We start from the raw sequence: 20,350 nt of genomic DNA on the forward strand, positions 1-20,350 counted from the left end.
ATAATGTTGAAGAAAATGGTCGAAAACACTTGACCACAAAAAGAAGGAAGAAGGAATAAGGGTGGCGAAGCCACAAAGAAGCTACTGACCAGTTGGAGTCCAATATCAGGAAACGTCCAGCCGAAAAGAAGCAACAGCCAAGAGCCCAAACGCACACAGTTCCCCCACATCAAAATAAAGTAGTAGTTTTTGAACCTTAGAGCCTTAGGAACATCCACCCCAAACACTACAAACCAATAGCCTCATTACAAGCCTTAAAGTCCTTCAGGAGCCGCACGTGAGATCTGAGTCCGAAGCATCTGTGGTTCTGCATTTTGAGAGAAAGACAGTCCTAACATCCCCGGTGAGGAATGAGTGACTGAGCGAATCTGGTGTTTGGCCGAGAGTTTGGGTGATCTTGACGAGCAGATGTACTGATTTGGAAGGAAAAGGGCGGCAGAAGTTCAAGGCTGTCTAAGGCCGAATTGCACCTGTCCCAGGGGGAGGGATGGATGAAAATGTAGCCCGATTAATGTGTTTAAGTGTTTTTTGTGTCTGTGTTTATGTGTCCGTCCGTCATGTATATGTTTTTCTTTATGTCATAGTTTAGAGTCTTGTTTAGGATAGAGTCGGTCAGGGGCGTAACTAGGCTAGAATTTGACTTATTTCTTTTTGTTTGTTCTTCACACTTGAGGACAAGCATGTGGTAAGTGTGAGCAGTTTGATAAGTCGCATTCTATGCCTTGGTTACTGGTCAGTATACGTGCATAATTGGATTAAATCTGCAAAACAGTTGCTAAAGTGTGCAGGGAAAGGGTTCCAATCAGTAGGAAGGATTTCGGATAACTCAGGTGAAAAGAGCGCTAGAAGGGTGCAATACTAATCAGGATGCATGCCAGAAAAGGCTCGAGATGGAGAAGAAGGATTGCTGGGAAGGATCAAACACAAACGAGGGCAAAAGTGTCATTTCACGAAGAGAGTCTACCCTAAAAATTAAGGGCAGGCCTCCCTATAAAAGGAAGCCACTTGGAGAGAGAAAAGAGAATCGACACACTCCACTCTTAGTTAGAGTATTCTCTCTCGGTAGACCAGTTCCTTCAGCATTGTCCTACATCTTCTCATTCCTCGCAACAACCATGATCACCTGAAGTTCCAGAAGTTCGCCGAGATTTGCCTTCCATCGTTCCAGCCAGTCTATCTCGTAGTCGTAGCTGTTTCATCACCCGGAGTGGCAAAACAATCTTTATTCGCTTTCTTAGTTAACCTTTACTTGTTTTCTTTCGTTGGATCTGCTGCATTTTCAGTACTTATCATCTTATGAAGTGTTTTGTTCAGATCCAAACGTTTTATGCAATGAAGTTGTTTTTATGCATCTCTTTCGGTTTGAATTTGTTTCATTCTGCCTAGGTAGCTTAGATCTAGTTGTTGCGGTTGTTTCTGAGTGTTGAAAGCATGATTTCATTTGGAGTTGCTCGATCTGTGATTGTTAGATAAGTAGTTGTTTAGATTTATTTTCTGAAGTGATTAAGTGCGAAATCTGAGTTTACGTTATTCTGTCACCTTGCATGTCGTCCAGTATGTGTAATTCTTGATTTCGTGTGTTAATCTTCGAATCTTGTTGTTTTAATTTGTGGATCCGAATCGTGAAGTTGTTAATCTGAAAAATGTTATTCATGGAATCTGAGTTTGTTTGATTTCTACATTCTTGTTGAAGAAGATAACATCCACATCCAAGTTTGGGACCACTTTTGCCTTTTAGTTACTTTTTGCTTTTGTCCTTTGCTTTTTATGTTGTACCCTACAGATCTGACAGAGTAGCCACCTAACTGCCTCTTATTCTCTGATATTCCGTTTAGCCTTTTATAGTAATCATCTACTTTCCACATGTCCCTGAAACTCCTTGTCCCCCACTCTCACGTACACAGCCACATGTCGTTCACTTTCACACCACCCAGTCAGTAGAGTACACCCTTTAATTCCTGTCTAGGTAGAATCTCAACCCAAGCGTGGTAGCTAACCAAACCCTTCCAGAATATCACCACAATTACCCAAACGCATCATCTCTGTGGGATTCGACCCTTACCTCCACTATACTAATCAGTAGAAGTGGGTTGAGGAATTTCTTTGATAGTCAGGTTCAGACTTAGCTAGGCTTTCTATCCTGATCAGTAGGATACACCCTTGCTTCACACGACACCTGCACACCTGCATGCTTCATCAAACTTCTAAAAGAGAGTAGATGCATTGTAAGTCGGATTGACCTCTTCTATAGAAGGACAATGGCTTAGGTAGCAATGCAACTTCTAAAAGAGAGTTCCAGATCCAGTTCGGCAGTTGTTGCAGTGGGAGCTATTTATTTATATTCACTTTATTGTTTTGTCTTGATAAGTAAGATTTTGTTTTATTGGTACAATTTTATTTAGAAAGAATTCAGTTTCAGTTTCTAAACTTGTATATGATTAAGCGATGTTTGATGTAATTCTATAATGCGCGCATTATTAAGAAATGTGATTCGGATAGGCGAGTGCATATTAATTCTATGAATCTATGTATTTATGGCCGCAAAGAGAGCTTAAAGCAGTGAAATAAATTCAATCGCTGCTTTTGAAGGTTTGCAGAAATTGGGAGATGAATTGAATTGAATGCGTGATCTTTATTCAAAGTTGGTAGGTGTTTAATTATGAATTTCCTAAAATGCCCCTAAACTGATATTGTGTAATGCTACAACTGATATTAGTATAATCCTATCTTGATCATATATTTATTTAATTCAATGGACTTGATTGGTTTTTTTTTTTTTTTTCGTCTAGCTGCGGTAGACAACAGGAAGAGAAAGATTATAAAATAAATTGTTACATGATAAGCTAATGTATATGAATATATAAAGAATAAGGATTAAACCGGTCAGAACTCTGTTGTTGACAATGAAACCAAAAATTGTACTAGGTGGTGTTTAGAGCTGATGCATTGGCTACAACTGCAAAGCATCCTCCCTATTTAGTATAAACGCCACCGCATCTTCCACTGTATCCACAACCAAATCAGCTGGATACTTCGTGTGGTTCTCTCTTTGTCTAAACACACCAGTTCTTGTCAAGATTGAAAACCATGGATACCCTGCCTGTTGAGCTCCTTTGATGTCAACTAAAGGATTATCACCAATCATGTAAAGCGTCCTGAAAGACGGCGAACCAGAATCACCATTTCCTGTTCCAACATCACCAGGACTGCAAGTTTGTAGAAGATGTGCTAATATAGTTTCAGCATTTCTGAACACGAATGGATTTGGCTTCCCGAAGCACGTGAACTCTAAGGGTTTGTCATGAATTCTGCAAAGGATTTGACTTGATTGGTTCTATGTTCTAACTTTAAGGAGAGTTTTTAAGGGAACCACTCCATATCATAATATCATGGTATCACAAAAATTTTAACAATGACATCATTGCTTCATTCAGTTGCAACCAATACTTCTAACACATATTTGCATCAATTATAATTTTCAATCGCGGAAATGTTATGCATAATGTCGATTACTTTGGGCTTTCAATAACCATTAACAGCAAACTCAATCAACAAGGACACCATCAACACATAGGAAGAGTTTTTTAAACCAATCACCTCACTCTTTGTCTTTGTGTTGGGGTTATGGTGAACCATGCACAACGAATGATTTTCATATATAAATAAATCAGATGAACAAATAATTGAATTAATTGATTGACATGCTGAACACATAATTGTATATACATTATTCACGTATAAGATATTAATTTTGATTGTGATTCGATTAATTTTTAATATTAAAAACATAACGGAATCACAATCAAAAGTATACCATGTTGTGTAATACCTCGTAGTGATTATTTTGCGTTATTTAATAAGTAATGGCATGAATTATCAAACTATGAATGTCAGTGCCGCTTATTCACATTTACAATCACATGATTAATTCTTGATGCATAACAAATTTATTTTGCATTATATAATAATCACATGAATAATCAAATTAGGGATATTAGTGCAGCTTATTAATAATCAATTATACATTTTGCATTATTCTATGTTGTTAATACCTCATAGTTAGGAACGTCAGTGTAGCGTGGGTAGGTCCGAATAATCTACTAAATTTAAAGGATTAGTGTTGAAAATTTCAACCACGATAAAGTTACAATCTGATAAGTCCGCAATCTGAGTGGGCCAAATCCAAAATTCAATGGGCTTGCCTGATAGATTGGACCTAAATACAACTATTTTTTATTATTTCTTCATGTTTAACATGCAATTCGACATTTCATTAATTATTTAAAAAATATAAATAACTATAAAACGATCTTCAATTTTATTTATAATATATATATATATATATCAAAAATTTATTAATATAATAAATAAATTAATTAAAAAATCATATTAACTATAAGAAATATTCTAGCTCTAAAATATGCTTTAAAATTTCTTAAAATGGGTCTACTTTTTTATTTTATTTATTCAAATTTTAAATTAGTACTCCTTCCATCCCAACTAAGATGAAACAACAGTAATAAATGGATGAGGGAATTGTATTGAAAAGTAATAAAGTAATTGTATTGAAAAGTAATAAAGTAAGAAAGATAAAGAGAGAGTAAAGTAGATGATGGAATAAGTAAGAGTGATTGGATGTTTTGTTTTTGTCAAAAAAAAAAAGAAAAGAAATGACTCAATTTAGTTGGGACATCCCAAAAAGGAATATGACTCAACTTAGTTGCGACGGAGGGAGTATGTAATTAAGTTTGAGTTTAAACATATATCTCATAAATATCAAATTAAATGTTTTTCATCTTATTAATATGTCACGACCACATCTCCCTAGTACTAGTGAGCGTAGCTATTTCGCGACTAAAAATACTCTCATCAATCTTGAAGTAAACATAAGAGCAATAAATCAACTCGAGATAATAGTTTCGAAGGTGAATGGGTACATAGTCAAAAGAAAATCAGAGTATCGAGACTAAATTCATAAATTCCTAGAACATAGTTCTATTGCAGCGGAAGAGTCCAAGACAAAATAATATGTATGAAGACATACTACTTCGGGCTACCTAACTACTTATTAATAGTCATTTCCCCAACAGCTTCGCCTCCTCGTTCACGTTCAACCTGCATGTTAGAAAAGAAACATGCAAGGCTGAGTACTTGATATACTCAGTGGACATAGTGCCAAAAATAAGTTCCTTTTAATTTGTCAGCCACAGTTGAGTGAACACGGGGTTTTCATTTTAAAAGACCCGAGTCACTAAATTCCTTTCATTTCATAAAATTGATTGCGCAATCACATAAACATAGATACCTTATCTGAACATATGTGAACCGGGAATGTGGCCACATTCCACGAAGGTCACTGGACCGGCCAACTCGAAAGCTAGCTCACGATCCCCATATGTGTACACTAGTCCAAGTAAGGTTTTCGGCCCTATTAGAACCCAAATTCGATTTAACATAGTTGGCATAGTCAAGCAGATAGGTAATCGTAAAAACAAAACATGGCATAACAAACATGTTTAGAAAAGATTCACATTTTCATACTAAAATCACGTTTTGAAAAGAATGCCCACCTCAAAGCTATTTCCTTAGGCGAAAAGTTCCTTGATTTGGTCTTAAACGACATGCGAAGACGCCCCTTTAGAAAAGAATAATACTTAAATTAGACTTAAGAAATTTTAGAAGACTTAAACGTGGATGCATTCCTAAGTGCATGATCATTTTATCCTTTTTCCTTATTTCATAGAAAGTCTTTGAGCATTAATTAAATCGATGTAGAAACTCGCAAAATTTTTGTATAGTCAAGAGAGCATTACCTCCTATGCAGATTATTCAATCATTAAAATAAATTTTAGGTCTATGCATTATTTCTGAATTAATTAGCGTACCATTTCTTAACATCAATTATTCGAGCACTCGATTAAAGTTCGGGAATTAAATTTATCATCGCGGAATTAATTAGCGGACCGTCAAATATTTGATCGGGCAAACATTAGGAGAGCCCGTAAATTAAATTTGATTCTTAGCCCATACTTTTACTTAATTTTTGGCCCAACTCCATAATTTATTTCTATGAAGATAGCCCACTCTTCAATTAGTTTCCTAACCAAACTTAAAATTAAATTGAAAAGGCCCAACCAATCATACTCTCATTCCCGTCGCTTCTCTCACTCTCAATTCCATCTCACAAAATTCAACTTTCAACCCAAAAAAATCTCTAAATCAAAGAAAACCCTAGATTAGAATCCCCAAAATTGAAATTTCGTCGCCCCTCTTCTCCCCGCGATTTCTACTCCCGACGGGTTGCCGGAGCTTCGCCGGCGTTTTCCCCTCTGCGAATTCTCCTTCCGGCGAGCTCCCTCTCAAATTCCAATCGGAACTCTCGAGTCGAGGTAGCGTCTGGAAAGGAACCCTAGATCGAGGCGAACTCGGCGGCGTCTCTCCCTTCGCCGTCCGTCGGTCACCGCCGCCGCCAAGCTGGCTGTCCGTTTGAAACATCGCGGCCCGCTGCCGCTGCCGCTGCCTCTGGTCCCTTCGTTGCTGGTGTCGCACCGTCGGGTAAGGAAAGGAAGCTTCGTCTCTCTTTCTCTCTCTGCACCCACAGCTCCGCTACGCCCGCACCGCTGGCCCTCCGTCGAGTTGCGGTTCCGCTCGCTGTGATCCCAGCCGGCGTCGCCTAGATGCGCCGCCAGGGCAGCCACCGTCCACCAATCGGCCCTAAAGCTAAGTCTCTGAACTCTCATTATCTAGCTCGCATCTATCCCGTTGATTAGGTGTACAATGGGTGAAGCTCGGTACTTGGGATTATAGCTATTCACAAAACATGGAAAGCAAAGCCTGAGGACAAGCTATGATTTTTCGTTCTGTTTGGGGGGTTGCTCTTGCTTGGTGGCTTAGAGCATCCGCAATGGCGGATTTCGCCGCAGAATTCCCACGGATGTGCCGGAATTCCGTGGCGGACGTCCGCCATTAGGCACGAATGGCACGGATACGGAATTGAGCTGAGGACGTCGCAGGTCTGCAGCCTTCTGCGGAATTCCGCGCGGAATTCCGAAGGGACGTCCGCCATTGCGTCGACTCCCGCGGAATTCCGCGCGGATTTCCGATTTATTTATTATTTTTTTGTAATGTCTATACATACGGCTCGTTGAATTTCACTTCATTCGCACCACTTGTTTTAACAAGTTTCTCTCTCTCTAAATTTCTTTTATATAATAGTAATGGCTGGTAGTAGTAGTGGTAGTGGTAGTGGCCATCACGAAGACCCTATGGCTCGGATTTGGGCACATGTGCGAGAGGCCACGGCGAGAGAGGAACAAGCGGACTTTGCGCCTGCGGTGCCTCGACCCATCCATCGTCGCACTATAGTATCCTGCGACCATCTCGCAACCCACCGTCGGTTGTACGATTACTACTTTGCGTCGGAGCCATAGTTTGGGGAGAACCTATTCCGGTGACGGTTTAGGATGCATCGACCGCTGTTTATGAGTATCGTTGGCACTTTGGAGCGTCGATACGGGTATTTCAGGGTGCAGGAGGATGCAGCGGGTAAACCTGGCCACACGCCGATCCAGAAGTGCACTGCCGCAATCAGGCAGTTGGCGTACAGAGGTGCAGCGGACATGTTCGAAGAGTACCTCCACATCGGTGAGTCGACAGCACGCGATTGCCTAAAGTATTTTTGTCAGGGCGTGAGGGAGATATTCGGGGATAGGTAACTTCGGAAGCCTACCCCGAAGATTGTCAGGCTCTGCTGGATATGCATGGGTCTCAGCACGGCTTCCCGGGTATGCTGGGCAACATAGATTGTATGCACTGGGAATGAAAGAACTTCCCCGCTGCCTGGAAAGGGATGCTCACTACTGGTTTCAAGGCTAAGAATCCTACGATGATCCTTTAAGCGGTAGCTGACTACCGGTTGTGGATTTGGCACGCCTATTTTGGAGTAGCCGGGGTGAACAACGACATCAACGTCCTCCAGTCGTCGCCCCTTTTGAACGACCAGTGCATGGGCGTCTGTCTGGCCGTCAACTTCGTCGCCAACGACAACCAGCACTACATGGGCTATTATTTGGCGGATGGAATATACCCGATGTTGCCCGTCTTTGTGAAGACAATCAGATGCCCAACGGATAAGAATAAGGTATACTTTGCGCAACGTCAGGAGGCAGCGTACAAGGATGTGGAGCGTGCATTTGGTGTGCTCCAAGCTCGATGGGCGGCAGTGAAGGGTCCGTCACGGCTGTGGTATGTTGACAGCATCGCCGACATCATGTACGCATGTATTATCATGCACAACATGATCGTCGAAGATGAAGGCCCAGCACTGACCGATTGGGCCAATGATGATACTGACACTGCGGGTCCAAGCCACGGCGTGACCACGAGCAATGTACGCATGGGGATACCCCATGACGACGTCGATCGAGTCCGTGCATTTGCCGACATTCGCCAAAAACAAGACCACGTTCGACTCCGGAATGATATTAATGAAGAAGTGTGGCAGCATAGAGGTCGTCGTTGATGTAGTTTGTAATTATTGAAATGTATTTTTTTATTTGGTGAAATGTACTTTTCTTTTTTTAATGGATTTTTTTCCATATTCGCGTCGATGGAAAAACTGACCATCTTCGAGCAATGTATGCATGGGGATTTTTTATTTGTTTGTATTTTGCAAGGGAAAAACTGACCATCTTCGGCTGCCACCTTGCTGATTCGGGCCCGATGGGCGTCGGGATCGGGCCGCGATTCGGGCCTAAAGAAGAGGCCCGAAGTGCTCATTAGAAATCTTGCATTCTGTTTCTTTGCTTTGTGTACTTTATTTGGAATTAGTTGATAGTTCATTATGTAAAAGATATTCGAACACCTTTAGTCCGAAATAAATTTCTTGTTTCTCCTTTTTTATAAACATATTATCGAGGTCGTTTTTGTTCGTTCAATTATTTCTTTAACTTTTACTTCTTTGTGAACCAACAATATTAAGCATTTACGAGCGATAAAATTTTCTCATTCCAAAACACAAATCAAGAGAGCTAGGATTTATTAGTTCGACCTTAACATTAATGAAAAGGATAATAAAAGGGGCGGGTATTACATAATATGACTAATTTTCATCATTATTTAATAGATTGACTATATGTTAATTTTGTTGATAACAATTCAAATAATTCACTGGGCTAGCCTAAAACCCAAACAATTAGGGTTATGGTTGAATATTTATAACCTGATAAAATCACAACAGATTAGCTCACATCCAATTAACTCGCAATCCAAGGAGAGTTGACTCGAAATTCATTGGGCTGACCCGATTAACATCCCTACTCATAGCTATTAGCATTTTGTCTGTTTACGAATATGAATTACTGCTAATGTTATTAAAAGTATCGCGTGATCACTATGTATATGAATTACTGATGATGAACTTAAAGAGGGCGACCAGCTCACCATTTAATGAGAATGTTTTAATATAACGAAAATTGAACTTTTAACTAAGGAAAACATGCATGCATACGAATACAAATTACTGCTAAAATCACAAACATGCATGGATACGATTTGAAATTGAATATTTTTAAGAGAATAAGACGTCGATTTCAAATTATGAAATATGTTTCTATTCTCAAACGTAATTTGTAAGGCAATTATTAACTTGAAAGTATAAACTCTAAAGAACTTGGCAAAAAGATAGGATTTTTTATGGGACGGATGTGAAAGGAAAGTGTCCCTATTTTTATGGGATGAAGGGAATAAATAACTTCCCTATAGAACAAAAGATAGTATAGTTCCTTCGTCCACGATTAAATGTCACACTTTGATCCGACATTAGTTGTAAAAAATGTAATGAAAAGTGGGTTGAAAAAATTAGTAGAATATGAATTCTACTTCTATATATTAGTTTTATAATAAAATATGAGCGGAATGAGTTAGTGGAATATGTGATCCATTACCATAAGTAGTACTCCATCCGTCTCACAATATGCACTTTCTAAATTTGAAAACTATTTTTTCTCTCTGACGAAGTGTGACTCATTCTCTCTCCTCTATTAATACTTTAATTACTTTTTTTTATTTCTACTTCTCTCTTACTTTATCAATTATACATTAAAATTCGTGTCCAACTAAAAGTGCATATTCTTGTAGAATGGAGAGAGTAAAAAAAATAAGTGTGACTAGTATTTACACACAGATCCAAAAAAAAACTAGTAACAAATAATAACGGACGAAAAGAGTACTATTATACTTCCCCCGTCCCCAAAGAGTACGGACTATTTCCTTTTTCGTCCGCCCTAAAGAGTATGAACTTTCTAATTTTAAAAAAATTCAAATAACATACTACCCCTACACATCATTTTATTTACAACTTGTATCATTAACATTAACACTTATACTATTATAACAATGTGGATCTCACTCTTCACTAACATTATTTTCACTACCCTTTCTCCCTCTCTCACTTTTTCCCTTATTTATTAAAATTTGTGCCGAACTTAAAATTCATAAATAAACCTAAAATCCTTCGACGGAATAGGAAAGTTACAACAATAAAAATTGATTCGAGTGAGATATAGTAGTAGTGCGTTGCATTTTGAATAAATATCACTTGGAATGCAAAGGGCGAACGTGTCACCCGCATATTCTTCTTTGGCAACAATTTACAGAGTAGAACTTCTTTCTGTTGATATAAATCCGTTATCATCACTGGGTCAATTAGACCACCTAGTATTTAGGAAATTTGTTATTGACAAAATTAAGCAAAGCCCTTGCGAATAATAATAGCAACTTTAGATAAATTTGGTGACCATGTATTTAGTCACAACACCCCTTTCTCTTCTCACTCTGTACACAGTTCCAAAACAAAACCCTAAAATGGCTTCTTTGTAAGAACAATTCGCCGCCATATTCATCCTTTCTCTCTTATATATATATATATATATATATATATATATATATATATATGCCTTTCATTCTCATTCACTTCTCTTCCCCTCAGCCTCACTCTCTTAACTCAATCTGAAACTAAAAAATTTCATTTTTTCTACATATTGATTTCAATCAACACCAACACTTAATTTATTGTGAGATGGGTTCCTTTCCTTTCTATTTGATCAGGCTGACGACTTCATTCATCTTCAAGAACTGAGCTATCCTGACGCCTGGATGATCAAAAGGTTGTTTTTTTATGAGCTCCAAGATTTGATTTTTATTCTAATTTGCTCGTGTGGGCTTTGTTTGAATTAGTAAAGTTCCGTTCTTGGTAGCTATTGAATTGACTTGAGCTTTGTTTCTTTCTTGTAATGAACAGTGAATTTCCGGTTGAATAAACATGTTATCCGAATTGTGTAGGAGGCCGATGGTTGGGAATAGTGAGAATTCATCATATCCGGATGAGTTTGAGCAGGAAATAGGGCTGTTGCTCCGTGAACAGAGGAGCCAAGAGGCTGATGATCTTGAAAAAGAGCTTAATTTGTATAGAAGTGGTTCAGCTCCACCGACGGTCGAGGGCTCACTAAGTGCAGTTGGTGGGTTGTTCAATCATGGAGCCAGCGGTGGCGGCGGCTCTGGAAGTGGAGCTGGTGTTTCTTCAGCAATTGCTGAGTTTGCAAGAAATAAGAGTGGTAATGGGTTCATGTCTGAGGAGGAGCTTAGGTCTGATCCCGCGTATCTATCTTACTATTACTCGAATGTCAATTTGAACCCGCGCCTCCCGCCTCCTCTGTTGTCGAGAGAGGATTGGCGGTTTGCTCAGAGGCTGCAAGGAGGGAGTTCTGCTATTGGGGATAAGAGGAAGGTGAACAGGAGTGATAGTGGCAATGGCGGGAGATCCATGTTTTCGATGCCTCCTGGTTTCATTCCGAAGAAGCAAGAGAGTGAGAATGAGGACAAGCTGCAGGGTTCTGTCGAGTGGGGTGATGGACTTATTGGTTTGCCTGGATTAGGACTAGGTAGCAAGCAGAAGAGCCTCGCAGAGATTTTTCAGGTTAGCAATTTTTGCTCTGCCTTTATTTTTATGTTCTTTTTCTGCTAATGATATTAGTATCTTAAGTTCCTGGCATCTGATTTTGTATAATTGTAGTGGTTCTGCTCGGTTGCTGATAGTTCCATTGAATATGTTCCTTTATCATTTCCTTGAACGTGATGCTTCCTAACATGCAACTTAGGATTTTTCTAGAGATTTTAGTGTGCACAGTTTTTTTTCTAATACAGACTGAGTTTTTGAAGATTATTCAGCACTTCTTCGGATATAATAGCTTTTTATTTGTTCTTATGTCCCTATCATTGCGATTGGCTTTGTTTTGGATTTAGCAATGGAGCACCTTTGCGAGGGTGATGCCCTTTCTGTTTAAACTATTACAAGCACAACATGATTTAATTCTACTATGAACTCTAGAATTTGGCATGCTTGCATATTATATCTATGCTCCTCCTAAACGTCATTACTTTATCTCCATTAGGATTTCTGACACACCCCCAGGGTGTTTGCAGTTTTGCACTTTGAATTATATATGTATCATCGAGTACTTGTGAACCCATTACTAAACTCGCAACGTGGGTAAGCTTATGCATATCACATGCTCTTTTTTTTATCCTTATGAGTTTGATTATCTATCATTTCTTCTGTAGTTGTGGTCATGTTTGGATTTCTGTTTCTCCTCTTGAATGAATATATGCAACATTATCATGAGCTAGTCTTCTTGCTTTATTATACTTCTCTAAGAAGCTTCCTGTTTGGCAGGAAGAGCATTCATATTTTATTTTCTGAGTTATCATCAGTTTCAGATAATCAGATGTAAATGTTTTGTACTTTTTAAACCTTACTTGGAGTCATTTATGTGTTGCATCTATTGATGAGTGAAGGCCAAGTTGTTACTTTGGACCCATTTCTATCATAATGCATTCTAGTCCTGCATACCCCAAGCCCTTTTTACGATTTTATCTGATCTTAAGATCTTAATATCTCTACAGGATGATATGAACCGTGCTACTCCTGTTCCTGGACACCCTTCTCGCCCAGCTAGCAGAAATGCTTTTGATGAGAACTCTAGTGGTATGGATTCAGCTGAGGCTGAGTTGGCTAATCTGCGTCGGGAATTGTCTTCATCTGATCTAGTACACTCTACTTCAAATGTCCAGACCTCATCTGCTCCTCAGCACACAGGAACAGCTGCATCATTTTCTTATGCTGCTGTCTTGGGTGCATCCTTGTCGAGAAGCTCAACTCCTGATCCTCAACGCATTGCAAGAGCACCAAGTCCTTGCCCAACTCCCATTGGAGGAGGCAGGGGAGGAAATTCAGAAAAAAGAAACATAAATAGTCCTAACTCTTTCAACGGTGTAGCTTCCCATTCTAATGAACCTGCTGATATTGTGTCGTCTTTATCTGGATTGAACCTTTCAAATGGCATCATGGAGGAGGAGAATCATTTATCCTCCCGGAATGAGCCTGATGCTGAATACCACAATAGTTATCTTTTTAGTGTTCAGGGTGGCCAGAATGACTCAAGGAAACAATCTTACGCAAAGAAACATGAATCTGGGCCGTACAATATGACTTCTGTTCCCCAGACAGGTAAAGTAATGCCTTCTGATTCTGGTATGGGAAATGGTGGTGGGTCAGATCTAAGTGGTAATCATTATTTTCAAGCTGAGCTCCACAGAAATTCTGTTCCTTCTAATAACTCATACTTGCAAGTTTCTCCTAATGCTGCAGCTAATGGCGGGGTAGGTGGAATTTCTCAGTATCAGCATCTGGATAGTCCAAACTCATCATTTTCAAATTATGGATTAAGTGGGTACCCTATGAGTCCAATATCAGGTCAACTTGGTGGGTCCAATTTGCCTCCGTTGTTTGAAAACACTGCTGCAGCCTCAGCTATGGGTTTACCTGGGATGGACTCTAGAATGTTGGGGGGATCAAATATTGGTACTGCTGCTGCTGAGCAAAGCCTTGGAAGATTAGGAAATCAGGTTCCGGGTAGCACAATGCAGGCACCGTATGTCGACCCTTTGTATCTGCAGTATTTGAGAACTGCTGAATATGCTGCACAAGTGGCTGCTCTTAATGATCCTTCTGTCGATAGGAACTACATGGGTAACTCATACATGGACCTACTCCAGAAAACCTATCTTGGGAATCTATTAACTCCTCAGAAATCTCAATATGGTGCTCCCATGGGTGGTAAAACAGGTGTATCTAGCCCTCATGGTTACTACGGGAATCCTGCATTTGGGATTGGATTGTCATATCCTGGAAGTCCCTTGGCTAGTGCGGTAATCCCAAGTTCAGGAGGGCCCGGTAGCCCTATGAGGCATGGAGATTTCAATGTGAGATACCCTGGTGGGTTGAGAAATGTTTCAGGGAGCGTCATTGGACCCTGGCACTTGGATAACATGGATGGTACCTTTGCTTCTTCACTGCTGGAAGAGTTCAAGAGCAATAAAGCAAAGTGCTTTGAGCTTTCCGAGATTGCTGGTCATGTTGTTGAATTCAGGTATGCCTTTCTTTAAAGTTGAAATCATTATTCATTTGTGAGGCTCTTGATTTCTGACTTTTCGTCTCTACATCTTATGTCAGTGCTGATCAATATGGAAGCCGGTTTATCCAACAAAAACTTGAAACTGCAACAACAGATGAGAAGAACATGGTTTTTCAGGAAATTTTTCCACAAGCTCTTGCATTAATGACTGACGTATTTGGTAATTATGTAATCCAAAAGGTACAGAGTCCTGTGACTAGTTGTAGTTGATACGTGTGCTTCTGAATCACTTCACTGTATCTTGGCTTTGTTAATCCACCTCTATACTGAATTTTATACATTCCCAGTTCTTCGAACATGGTATGGCGTCTCAACGAAGAGAGCTGGCTGACAAGCTTTTCGGCCATGTACTTAGCTTAAGCCTCCAGATGTATGGTTGTAGAGTGATCCAAAAGGTATCATCTTCTTTGGATTTCGCATTCATATGATGAAATGACTCTTTACATCAATCTTCCTTGCATTCGGATTATGTAGGCAATAGAAGTTGTCGATGTGGATCAAAAGATCAAAATGGTGGAGGAGCTGGATGGGAGTGTCATGCGCTGTGTCCGTGATCAGAATGGGAATCATGTTATCCAGAAGTGCATCGAATGTGTCCCCGAGGAGCACATTCAGTTTATTGTCTCGACATTCTATGATCAAGTTGTGACCCTCTCGGCACATCCTTATGGTTGCCGTGTGATACAGGTTACTAAGAACTGTTTAGATGTCTTGGTTCACACTTGTAGTTGGAATTGCGTTCAAAATGTTAATGCATAACATGATATGCTTCCAATTATGCAGAGAGTTTTAGAGCACTGTAAGGATGAAATTACCCAGAGCAAAGTTATGGAAGAAATTTTGGGATCCGTAAGTATGCTGGCACAAGATCAGTATGGGAATTACGTTGTTCAGGTTTGTAGTTTCCTATGATTTTTTTTCATAAGTTTAATAATGTGTTTCATTTGTTTACTTACAAAATTCGTAATTGGATGCATGTCATTTAGCTTCTTTTCACTGACTGCTTTTTATGCTGCTGCTATATAGCACGTACTGGAGCAGGGAAAGCCACACGAGCGATCAGCCATTATTCAGGAATTAGGTGGGAAGATTGTCCAGATGAGCCAGCAGAAGTTTGCATCAAACGTTGTCGAGAAATGCTTAACATTTAGCAATCCTAGTGAACGCCAACTGTTGGTGAATGAAATGCTCGGAACAACTGATGAGAATGAGCCACTTCAGGTTTGTCACACAATTTTGCCTTTTTATACATGAAGATGAACTAATACTTTTCTAAACTTGTATTTTCTCATTCTAACCTCAAAATCAGGCCATGATGAAAGACCAATTTGCGAATTACGTTGTACAGAAGGTTTTAGAAACTTGTAGCGACCAGCAACGTGAACTGCTCATGTCAAGAATAAAAGTTCACTTGAACGCATTGAAGAAATACACATATGGGAAGCACATAGTAGCCCGTGTGGAGAAACTTGTTGCCGCTGGGGGTATGTTGAATCTCAAAGTCCTGATTCCTACTTCGTCAAAAACCATACTTACTAACCGATGGTTTTTATTTGTTGAATGGTAGAGAGGAGAATTGCGGCTCAGACCCCAAATCCAGCAGCATAGCCATAGACGCGTTGTAGAAAAGAAAGAAATTGTACAGCTAACTGAGGCTAGTTTGCGCTATACCTCTCTTTCTCATCTTTCTTTCTTAAGCGGAGCGTATTATATTCGATGATGAGGAGGAGGTCATAAGCTGATTGCGAATAAAGCTGTCGCCGCGTGTACTAAGAAACCTGTACATTGTGTAGTGTTGAGTTTATACATAGAGAGAGAGTGTAGTAAGAGCTGAGGCCCGAATGCTGCTGCTGCTGCTGCTGAGGAGAATATCAAAACGGGTGTAATATAGTTTTACATTGCAAAGTTAGTTTTAATGTGCAAAGTGACTGTACAAAATTATGCCTTCTTCCAGAGCTTTAAACCTGCTTTTTTTACTCTTCATTTGATTTTTTACACAGTAGTAGTACTTGGTACTCTTTCCGTTTTAATGCAAAATTGCTCAAATAAGAGAGATAATTGACAGCTAATTTAAACGATGTTGAAAATGTAGTCTGATTGAGTTTTTCTTGTATCAACATTTTCTACATAATCACAGTCACAAAAGCCAAGTATAACATCTCCTAACGGATTCATAGTTTTGTACATTGCAAAGCATCTTTCATAGTGTTTCTATATTGTAAAAAACTCTTTGTTTATTTTCCAATCAAATAAAAGGAATATTTTGTCACAATTTGATATGTTAAGTGGCAGACGCAGGATTTATATGATGGAGGTTCCAAACCACTGTTTCTTATTGTGATAATTTTTAGCGCCGATAAATAAGAGAATCAATTATAAAAGTCAAAAGTATGTGTAAGGTGATTGTTAAGACGTGAACGTAAAAAAGCCAACTTAATTTGTTGACAAAAGAGTTTAAAAAAATAAAATAAAACATAAATCATTGAAGAAAAAAAGAGTTAAACTGGATTGCGGCAAAATCGCGTTTCTAGGCTATTTGGCCTTTAAAATAACGTAAATGTACCCATTTTGTTATCAATTCCATTTATGGGAAAAACGCCGATGAAGTTGGCGTGTTTTTAAGTAAAAACGCCAGCGATATTGGCGTGTCTAAACGTAAAGACGCCAACATAGACGGCGTTTTATACTTGTGCCGTATTTTGAGCGTATTCTTTCCAATTATCATTACGTTGAAACACGCCATTGGTGTTGGCGTGTATTATATAAAACACGCCAATTTTAGATGCGTGTTTACGGAAATACGCCAATAACATCGGCGTGTTTAAACGCAAAGACGCCAATAACAGCAGCGTTTTTAAAAGAAAAGACGCCAATAACATCGGCGGGTTTAACAGAAAAACGCCAATTTGAGTGGCGTGTTTTAACAGGCTGATATAGCCCCAGCCTCCACCCCCAAATCGCGAAACATCACAGCCACACCCACACTTTGCGATTTTTCTCCAAGCAGCGCCAATCTCCGCGAATTCGCCCTCCTCTCCGTGATTTCGCCCTCCATTCATCAATCGGTGCTATTCTTCCCCAGATTCATATATTTTCTTCGGTTAGTATGCTTATCTTTTACATTATTAGAGTAATTGTTGGATAGTTAGCTAGGGTTTGTAATGGGTTGTGAATTGAGTTGAAATATTATGCATTTTGGATTGTTTGAATGACATTAGTGTTGATTATTATGTTGGATTATTTGGATTTAAGTGAATTTATATAAAAAATTGATTATAAACCTAAACCCTAGGGTTGTTATAGCAAAAAAATTGGGCAAATTGATTTGGTTTATGTGGGTTTTGGTTGATGTATATTGTTTAGTTTGAATTGTTAATTTTGTTTATATTGTTAGGCTGGGCAATTTGAAATTGGACAAATTGAAATTGTTAGGTCGGACAAATTTGTAATTGAAATTGTCAATTTTGTGTAGATGAATTGTGTTATGATTTTGGATGTGAAATGTTGAGTAGGTGAATTTGTGTATTGTGAATTATTTGATTTTGGTGTTCCATTTTGTGAAATTGGATTAAATTGTATGTAATTATTGAAATGATTTATGTTTGGTAAATGTTAAATTTGGATTATGAATGTTGTGTAGGTAAATTATGGCATCATCTTCGACTTCTGCTCGTCGGCTTGCGTGTGGTCCTGCGGATCCTTCTGTACTGTATCTTCAGAGACAACACGTCTCTAATAACATATGGGCAGGAGTTCCATCCGAATAAGTACGCTGCCGACGATATGAAGGAATAATTTGGAATGTTCCCATACATCACCGTGTTTTGGCACTAGTGGACCAGATGAGGTTCGGCGGTTTATTGAGGTGTGGTCAGCCAAAGGAAATTGACCACCATCTTATCACCGCTTTGATTGAACATTGGAGGCCAGAGACTCACACGTTTCACTTCCCAATCGGTGAAGCGACTGTAACATTGGAAGACGTGGAGGTTTTATGGGGCCTGAAAGTTGATGGAGAGGCTGTGACGGGTTACATCCCCCCGACACAACCGGGATATTGGCAGGACAGGTGTTTGGATTTTCTAGGATTCATACTGGACGCATCCGAGTTGAAGGAAATGGCTTTTAAGCAGACAAGCTTATCGCGTCAATTGAGGATTGAGCTGAATGATGAGCACGATCACAACATATATGCTCAGCGGGCTCGTATCTATTGTCTGCTATTACTTGGTGGTCTGATGATCCCGAATGCCACCGGAAATAAAATTCCGTTCTTCTACCTGCAATTTTTCATGGATATAGAACGGTGTTCTACCTATAGCTGGGGTGGTGCGACGCTTGCTTGCTTGTACCACAATTTGTGTGAAGCTGCCGTTGCTAAGAGGACGGATGTCGGGGGAGCCTTAACTCTATTACAGCTGTGGGCTTGGGAGAGAATCCCAAATATTAGACCGAGGATGCTAGATCACGTGCATACAGACTATCTACCATGTGCAAGCGCGTAAGTTGTTCACTAATTCATTTTTTAAGCTTTATGTTCATCAATCTTCGTGTTATTCGCTCATAATTTACATTTTGTAGATGGAATGGTCCGGCGTCATATGTAAAAGCACCCGGACATTGTATTGAAAATTTCCGAGATCAGTTCTCCATGATGCATGCCAACCAGGTACTTCATATACTTATAAATTGTTTTTTGTTTGTTGTTTTTTATTGAAATTATTTTGAATAAATTTGTGTTGCATGTAGTTTATTTGGATGCCTTATCTCCAACGGGAGTTGCCGGAAAGTTGTGATGCCGGTCGTCCTGTATGGATGTCGATAACACCTGCCACACCGAGTGTTGCGCCAATTTGGGATTGTCCAACCGTATATCCCACAACTCCCCCGGTTCCACGGTACTGATTTTGCGAAACAGGATCGCCGTGGAAAAGCTGGTCGAAATTGGGTTGATTGGCACGCCAATTATATACAGGAGTGGGACAACAGGCACTTTTTGGTGTGGACTGATCTGGAGTACAGTGATGAGCCTGTTGCAACCGAAGAATATATGGATTGGTTTCGGCAGATAACTGTGGTGTATTTAATCAAACCTGGCGTGCATGCTGAAGAGGGCTTCCACGAAACGACATCTTCTCATAAATTCGCGGTAAATTATTCATACTTAACCAAACCCTAATTAATTATTTAAATTCATATTATGATATGTATTTAACTTTGATAATTGTAGGTGAAGACACTTCACAACGTGCGCCACTTTCTAAGTGGCCAATATACGAATGAACATCCGGCTTTGGGAACCATTTCGAGGATGATTGAAGAAGGACTGCGGATATCCGGGGAGGCTGAGCGGATGGACTACCGTCCTTCGCAGCGCTCTGCAATGGACGTGGACGTACCCGTAAGGCAAAAGGCAAAACGACGAACCAAGAAGAAAACCGCCTGCGGAGAGTCGTCATCTCAGCCCGTACACCACTCCGATGACGATTTTGTGGAACCACCTCCACCTAGATCTGCAGTTCGAGGCCGTCATTTTGTCAGCCACACAGGTGGTACCGGAGAAGATATTGGCCTCAGTGATGTCCCCACTTCTCCACCGCGGTCGTCTGTGCAAGATGACTTTTTTGGGGTGGATCTAGAGAACGCTGTTGTTCAAGATACTCCTCCCTCAAGGATCCCTAGATCTACATCCAGAATTGGGAAGGGGATACGGGGTCTGTTTATGCGGAAACGGCGAGATGATTAAACTAATTTGATACATTCTATTGATATTGGTGGTTTTTCATTGATTTGAACTCTTTATATTAGTAATTTGATAA

General features: G+C 39.7%; 1 protein-coding gene across 3 annotated transcripts; it reads left to right on the top strand.

Annotated features, from left to right (window-relative positions):
• Positions 1-10,847: 10,847 nt before the first annotated feature.
• On the top strand, positions 10,848-16,514 carry LOC121791193 (pumilio homolog 2-like). Of its 3 annotated transcripts, XM_042189237.1 has the most exons (11): positions 10,850-11,165; positions 11,300-11,974; positions 12,961-13,564; positions 13,706-14,486; positions 14,570-14,711; positions 14,819-14,926; positions 15,006-15,218; positions 15,315-15,425; positions 15,558-15,752; positions 15,841-16,015; positions 16,099-16,514. In XM_042189237.1, exons 2-11 carry the CDS (start codon positions 11,321-11,323, stop codon positions 16,137-16,139), a joined length of 3,024 nt encoding a protein of 1,007 aa, XP_042045171.1. In that variant the 5' UTR covers positions 10,850-11,165; positions 11,300-11,320; the 3' UTR covers positions 16,140-16,514. The 3 variants fall into 3 exon arrangements, with proteins under 3 accessions (XP_042045157.1, XP_042045164.1, XP_042045171.1); XM_042189223.1 differs by having other exon boundaries at positions 10,848-11,165; positions 12,961-14,486; XM_042189230.1 differs by having other exon boundaries at positions 10,848-11,165; positions 11,341-11,974; positions 12,961-14,486.
• The last annotated feature ends 3,836 nt before the right edge of the window (positions 16,515-20,350 follow it).

This window comes from Salvia splendens, chromosome 2, assembly GCF_004379255.2.
Source record: "Salvia splendens isolate huo1 chromosome 2, SspV2, whole genome shotgun sequence".
Lineage (NCBI taxonomy): Eukaryota > Viridiplantae > Streptophyta > Magnoliopsida > Lamiales > Lamiaceae > Salvia > Salvia splendens.